Raw genomic sequence first — 7,726 nt, 5'->3', positions numbered from 1 at the left:
TGATGAACATGAAACTGTATTAGAGTAAACTATTCTTTAAAAAACGTTAGAGGACAGTTTCAAAACGGAATTTTTTTTCGTATTATTCAGCATCATTAATTGTATCGTAGCTTTTGGTATCGATGATTAATTCTAAATCGAAACCAGTGTATCTGTTTACACAATCGAGAGTTGTTTTCAGGTATTTGCAATATTAAATACATTATGATAAGGACATTTGGGCAACGCCGAGTTGTAGTCCTTGATCCTCCATCTTTTAAAAAAACTTTTTCCCCGCTGAACCAGAGCGCGGTTATATCGGCGTCTTTAGTTGGAGCCTGCGCTCGTAGAGTGGCCTTATTTAACCACTTTCTCTCACTTGTGTTTACTTTCATTTGGATGTTTCAGAATCTTTATTTACAGTGAAATTGTTAAAGAAATGTAGCTGACAAAGCCTTTAATAAGTATAATGTGATTTATACTTTTATTTTCTTGTTGGTTAGCTTTCCTTTCTTCATCCTCCAGTGATCCACATTGGATATATCATATGTGATATTGAAGCTTAAGTGAAAATTTTCCCTTTTTGGGGGATTTCTTTTGGTGGACCAGTCGGTTGTTTGTCCAAAGGAACTTTACTACTCAGTGGACTGAAGAAGATGAACAAAGTGTAAGTTCAATAGTTTTTATGGTTCAACACTGAAGGCTGATAAAGCTGTCATAGTTGTTTTGATTTATATTTTTCGGTCATGAATCATAAATTTAATTTAAAATTGCATCTGTACCATCATAAATACCGTTATGCATTGATGGAACACTCTTTATTTAGTAGTTTATCAATAATATTTATTTAAACAACAATTATTTTTGGAAATCTTTACATCCAATATAATAAATGCTCTTACTTCATTGGTTTTATGGTACTTAAAACAACTAAAAATTTCATATGAATAAATATTAGTACTTAATTCAGAAGGCTTTCAGGGTTGATTCCTCTTCAGATTGTTAAGATTTTGTTATATTTTACAGCTTTGTACTGCCAGCTCTTTAGATATGCGCATATCCAAATGAAGTATAGATTAATTTGTCATTTGTTGAAATAATGAATGTCTAGTCCCTTCAAACCAGAATTTGATTTTATGGTACTTCATTGATTTGGACAATTATTGTCGCTTTGTTAAAGTTGTTTATATGATTGTTTGCAACCATTAACAGTACTCGTTAAGTACTGTCTCCGAATATGTTCTTCTATTTAAGTGTCAAACTTGAAGAGGATAACTTGATAGCTTGATAATTTGGAGTAGTTTATTCTGATCGTAGACAGATTTTAAATGAATCCTCCCTTCTCTATAAATCATTTGTAGATTCTTTTTATGATTTTAATTGCCCTTAATTTGTTCCTCTACAATAGCAAAACTAATTTAATGATGCTTTAAGGTTTTTAAATATGATCATTAAAAGTTTTCACTTATTACAATGTATAGTAAAACGTTACACCTGTAATATTCTGTATGTGAAGTATCTTTACTTTTCAGATTTGTTAGCGATGGTAATATGAGCCAGTGATGAAATGTCATGTCTTATTGTGAGTGAATAGCAATGTAAATTGTAAAGAATGAGATACTGAAATGAAAATTGAGTCAGTGTCTCGTGTATTTGTTGCATTCTGTTTACCAATTATTGATTGCACTCCAAATCAAAGCACCATAGTTCTGATGTTCTAAGGGCCACGAGTCCTAACATAACTTTATATTTTATAATATCTGAAAATTTAGAAAATATTATGAAAGATTCTTCAGTGCTATTGATTTATTATGCAGTTCACTTCACAGTATAAATAACCTTTATATTTTCCTTCATGATCAGATTTTATCGGTCAAATTAGTAGGGTAAGTTACCATTTTGTATTCTTGAGTGTAGATCAAATTCATTCTTGTTACATTTGTCTGTTGAAATTGTATCTGTCTTGTTTAGTGTTTCTAACTGTGTAGATTCAGTCGGTACTGTTCTCACCTAAAAATTTCATCTCTTACTTCAGAATATAACATTGATATTATTTTTATTTTCACCTTTATTTATGATGTGCTGAGTATATGATAGGTTCAGCACAACAATTAGCATTTCACTAATTATAATTAATTGTAATGAACTTTATTTTGTTATTCAATTCTAGTGGCATCTTTCCTCTATAAATTGTCTGTTTCTTAAGAGAAAAAAAGGAGGATGTTAGTTTGCTGTGTATTATTGATTGATGTTACTACTACTATTCTTTCTTTTTTATCTTATTTCTTATGAAAGCCTATAATTTTGAAACTAATGCTATTTTCAATTATTTGGGTTGTGAAAAAAAAACTTGTTTTACAATGCAATGAAATCTATCTATTTAATTTAGATGATAAGCAATCAGTCAATACTTATTTTTATACCCATCAAGACCTATTGTCCGGATAGGTCATGTGGATTATTGATACATCCACTTTTTTTATGTCAAATTGAGTCATAAGTGTATTTTGGTCTTTTGTTACGTACTCCATCAATAATTGTTATCACTACAAAAATATTCTGTGAGTTGTCTTCTTCATCATCCTGTTCTTCTTCCTTTTGTTGAGCGTTATTGCTATTCCTTCAGATTCTAAGGCTTAAGGAAACTTCATCTTTAACCATATAAAAGGTCTGCTAATGTTATGTACAAAAAACGTACTACTACTGTCCCATAGAGTAAAAGAAAAGGATGCCTGGAAAAATATATAGTAAACAAGAATGAGACTGATTAGCAGGATTACCCTTACTAGCATAACCTATGAAAGAGTTTCATTAAAAAAAAAAAAAAAAAAAAAAAACCTAATTATTATGCTTGTTTTTCGAGTAGAATTTTAAAGATTTTAATCGAAAATGTTCTGTGGAAAAAAAAAAAAAAAAAAAAAAATGTAGGGAATTAGGAGAGGAATCTTTGGGAGAATACAGTGTTTCAAAAACACAGTGAAAAGCCTGAGAAGAAAAAACAGGCTAGAAATTTAAAGAATGCTGTTGGACAAATTACTATTGATGGAATGGAGATCTTGAAAGTTTGGGAACATCACTTCCATAAGAAATTCGCAATTTTCAATCATATAGACATTTTTAGCATAGATAAAAAATTAACCAGGACTATAAATCAACCAGAGGATGCAGATGACTGCATCACAGAGGATGAAATTTTACAACTTGAAACTCAGTCAGGCCAGTGGTCCTGATGATGTTGCTGCAGAACTCATTAAATTCTGAAGGGAAAATTGAATAAGATCCTTCAGTCTCTATTCCAGGAAATTTAATATGAAAAAGGGAGCTGTGGTGTTATCGATAAGAAGTGAAGTCATACCATCTTTAAAAAGTATAGCCCTCTTTGCCCATCCTCAGTGGTATATAATCTATACACTTAAATATTTGAATGATTTCTAAGGTGTTTCATCGAAAAGAATATTGAGGAAGAACAGGCTGCTTTTTGTCCTGGCAGTCAAACACAAGATAATTTGTTCTCCTTTGGTGACTGAAAAGGTACTGTATCATCGATGAAATGTGTACCTTATTTTTCTTGACCTTAGAGTTGTACTTGATTCACTTCCATGCAACAAAATCTGGAATGCTTTGGAAGAGAGAAATATTGGACCTAATTTGCCATGAGCTGTGAAATTAATTTATCATGATTTAAATGGTATTGTTTTTCCCTCCTAGTGGTATAAAATCTTTAAGGGGTGAAGAATGGTGGCATTTATTAGTCCTCTCTTGTTTAATATAGTAATGAACCAAGTGTGGAAGTTATGTAAAAGAATTTGTAGAGGAATTGTAGGCATCTGTACTAGTCTAAAGTTTCATTTATGCAGATTATGTAGTGGTGATTACAGATAAGCATATCTACAAGTAGTTGTCAAAGTCAGTAATTGCCTCTGAATTTAAAAAAAAGATTGAGTTATAGTCCAGTAAAATTGCTAGTGAACTCAGAAGTTATGTAAAATAATTTCTTTGAATTCTCTCGGATGTTATACTGTTTCAAAAAGACGATAAAAAGCCTATCACTGCTTGAGAGTATATAGGTCTCATATGGAAGATTTTTTAATGAAAAGATAATACATTAAAAGTTTCCACTTTTTTTTGTTTTTTCTATACTTTCCCATCAAAATTATGTTCAGATAATTATGTATATTTTCAACAGTTTCTTTTTCGAAAATAACTTAATTTTTTACCTGTTTTTAACAACAGGAATAGTATATGTCCTAAAAAATTAAGTTTTTCTTACACCAATATTTTTTTTGCAAACCATTTTAATTATTACTGAGTTATCATATTATTTGGTGAAATATGATTAATCTTAGATATTATTATCCCTTCAGTGCAGCTTATTAATATTTTTACATTTGGCATTTGAAAGTATATAATGACCATCTCCATAAAAGTAGCAGTTTCACAAAATAAATTTAAAAAGTGTTGATTTCTTATAATTTGGGGTAAAAAATATTGATGTTAAAAAAGTGTAAATTATGAAATATTCAACACAAAAAATTCTGTTAGGGTTCAATTTGTATCTCAGTAAATGCATTATAAAGTAGTTTGTTATGATTATTTTCCTAAGAATAATAGTTTTCATGATATTTGACAAAATAAATACTCAAAAATTGTTTTTTCAGTAAAAAAATATATTGGTTTTGGAAAAACTGTATCTTGGCAATGATTGAGCATAATAAACTGTATGTATTAGGGCTCAAATTTGAAGCACATTAATTGCATTAAATAATTTAGAATGATATTTCAGCTACTTGTAATACTCTTGAACCCAAAAATATATAGTGCCTATTTTGAAAAATCTGTCATATGAGGCCTACAGATCTGCTGAGAATAGTAATATTTTTGCCATCATGGTTTTCAAACATTTTTACATAAGAATCCATTGGCATATAGATTAATTTACATTTCTGGGTGCAGCAAAATTCTAAGCTATTTTTAAGAAACTTATCATAAGCCCCTCTGAGAGCAATATCATACAAATTAGAAGAGCAAGCTTATAGCTCATAATTAACTGATCCTTGAAGTAGTTTAAAGTTTTGATTATCTTGATACCAATCTAATTCTAATTAGCAATGGGCAAATAAATCTAGGGTAGGAATGTAAAATTTATTTTTGATGAAGGTAAATTTGTTTAAATTATAGGCAGATTATTTCATAAATTTTAATTGTCTAACAAAATAGGTGAAAAAATTTTGATATTGAACCACATAACAAAATCAAACGGTATATTCTTTCAAGTCTCTGTAGTGCTGTGCCAAATGAGAAGTGAACAAATAGATAAGCTCATACTACACTAGCTTAGAACTAAGCCTTCAATGGATCAGAGCAGGATTGTCCAACCTTTTTAACAATTTGGGTATGAAGGAATGAATGTTGATATGGAGGTACTGTATCCATTGATGTGTCTGTAATTAAATCCATGTAGCAGACCTATTACCAATTGATTTTTTTGAAATTCTCAGTGATTGAAATGATTCCATATTAAATTTATCAAATTCCATTCTCCACTTTAAAATATTTTCTGAGCACCACTATATATTGTCTCAGCTCCCCCTATCTGTCCTCCCCCCTTCTTTCCTGATTTGTACTGTTGAAACTGCAACTAGGTTCAAGAAGAGTTTATTATTTTTCAGACAAATGCTTGAAATTGTACATAAAGAATTTAAAGTACAAAGTACAACAATAAAATTCCGTTAGCTATATAAAACCCTTTTCTTTTCATTTATATTATATTTGTATAATTTCAGCTATTTTATTTATATCTAATCTCTTTAATATTATTAAATAATAAGAAAGTATTGAAAAAAATAAATAAATAAAATAATTGTTATTTTGATTGCATTGGTTCCTTGATTCATAGTAAATATTCATTAAAATGCTGTTTTTACTTTAAACTTTTCCTGATTAGATACAAAATTTTCTTTCCCATATTAACCCGGGAAATTTTCTTTATTTTTATTATCCTGTTTGTTAGGAAATATCATTAAAATTTCTAATTATGAATGTTTTTCTTTCATTAGCATATTACCTATGGTTCATTATCATTTTTTTGTTTGTAAAAGACCACATTGTAATTAACAATTTTTATAATTTTATACAAATTATTTATTTTCTAAATTTTTTATTTATCACAGACCATATTCTGATTTTTGTCTGAAATAAATATATAGTTAATTGGGTATAAACTAAAAAGGTTTGTACTATTTGGTTGGTCAGTAACATTTGTACACGTATGTTTTATAATGGGGCAAGTAAGTTTCTTTGGGAGCACTGAGGATATAAAAAGTTCAGTTTTGTCAAATGTTCATGAGGCTTTTAAAAAAAATAAAATTTGGGATATAATCTTACCTTAAATAAATATAAAGTACATAAATTTCATAAGAATCTGAAATGGATGAAATAGTATGGACTGACCACTGAAGTATGTATGGCAGTCTACCAAAATATTTCAAGATTCTTTAAGTTTATATAATTGGTTTAAAAAAAATTATTTTGCTATCACTTCCATTTAATCTAGCTAATTAAAGTTATGTGAACATTTATGGGTTTCGAAAAAAAATACTAAAGACTAGGATGTCGGACTCTGTTCTTTTATGAGGAGAGCCATAATAGTAAGTAATAACTATGCAAACCTAAAAGAAAGTAAAGTTTTGGTTTACATAGTTATAGTTCACAAAAAAGTAATTATAGTTAATAACTCAAATATAAAACTGCATTCTATATTCTTCATGTCCCAGGAGTACTTAATGCAGGTTCTTATCGTCTTTTCAAATATGTATTAAAAATTTCTCCATCACCCATAGTTTTTGTAGTGTTAATGTTTTAAAAAGGCTTTTTGTCCATTTGTCTTTTGTCAAACAAAAACTCATAGAGCCTTGTAAATAAGATAAAACCAAATAAGCTTAATCAAGTGGTGCAGTAATGCAGATTCAGGTATATTTGGAAATTTATCAACTTGGTCTGGTGTGGTGGAGAGTTATCAGAATGCCATTTGTGTTTGAGTTATTATGTATATTTCCTTTTCTTTTAAATTATTATTCATAGTTACGATATTTCTATAGTTTGTTTAAATCATCATAACTTTTTTTTCTATATATGTGTCCATAGGTCCATATCTGACTTTTGCTAATGGTCAAGTCCCAAAAACGAAACATTGATCTATATGTCAGTGACTGTTTGAGATACATTTCTTTTAGGTATAAAATGAGGGTTCAAACAAGAGCCTAGGCCCCACATATCTCTTTTTATCATGAGATAAAAGATATAGAAATGAGGCATTCACTTCATGTCATTTGCTATCGCTATTGATATTGAGGGAATCCAAACTTGAAGGAAACATTGTACTGTACACGGAAACAGTAATGTCCTCTAAGTGTTTTCAAATAATTTAAACTTAAAATACTGATATAATATTGTATTATATTTCGTATTAGTCAGCATATGTGCTGTTATATGTAACAGTTTAGTAACCTGCCACTACTACACTCTGGCTTACTCACTCGATTTGTCTCTTTTTCATTTTTCCAATGGAATGCTACCAATGGGTAGTTTTTCCACAAGTCTGTATCATGCCATTGTAACTCTAATATCACATACCATATGTATTTTGATGAGATACAGTTATAAATATCTATAAATAAATAGAAATAGAAATCATTTCTCCTATTAATTCACTATAATTGAGTCAGTCTCAAATTTCGACATTATATTA

General features: G+C 29.2%; 1 protein-coding gene across 2 annotated transcripts in view; it reads left to right on the top strand.

Moving 5' to 3' along the window:
* The first annotated feature begins 488 nt into the window (after positions 1-488).
* LOC106680006 (zinc finger MYND domain-containing protein 11) overlaps positions 489-7,726 on the top strand; it is a 23,461-nt gene continuing 16,223 nt past the window's right edge. For both annotated transcript variants that reach the window (XM_014419460.3, XM_014419459.3), the window contains exon 1: positions 489-646. In XM_014419460.3, coding sequence (XP_014274946.1) covers positions 636-646 — 11 coding nt within the window. In that variant the 5' untranslated portion in view covers positions 489-635. The remainder of the gene's footprint in view (positions 647-7,726) is intronic.

This window comes from Halyomorpha halys, unplaced genomic scaffold (assembly GCF_000696795.3).
Source record: "Halyomorpha halys isolate HHAL.00 unplaced genomic scaffold, Hhal_1.1 Scaffold238.1, whole genome shotgun sequence".
NCBI lineage: Eukaryota > Metazoa > Arthropoda > Insecta > Hemiptera > Pentatomidae > Halyomorpha > Halyomorpha halys.
This window is presented reverse-complemented; position numbering and strand designations above follow the sequence as displayed.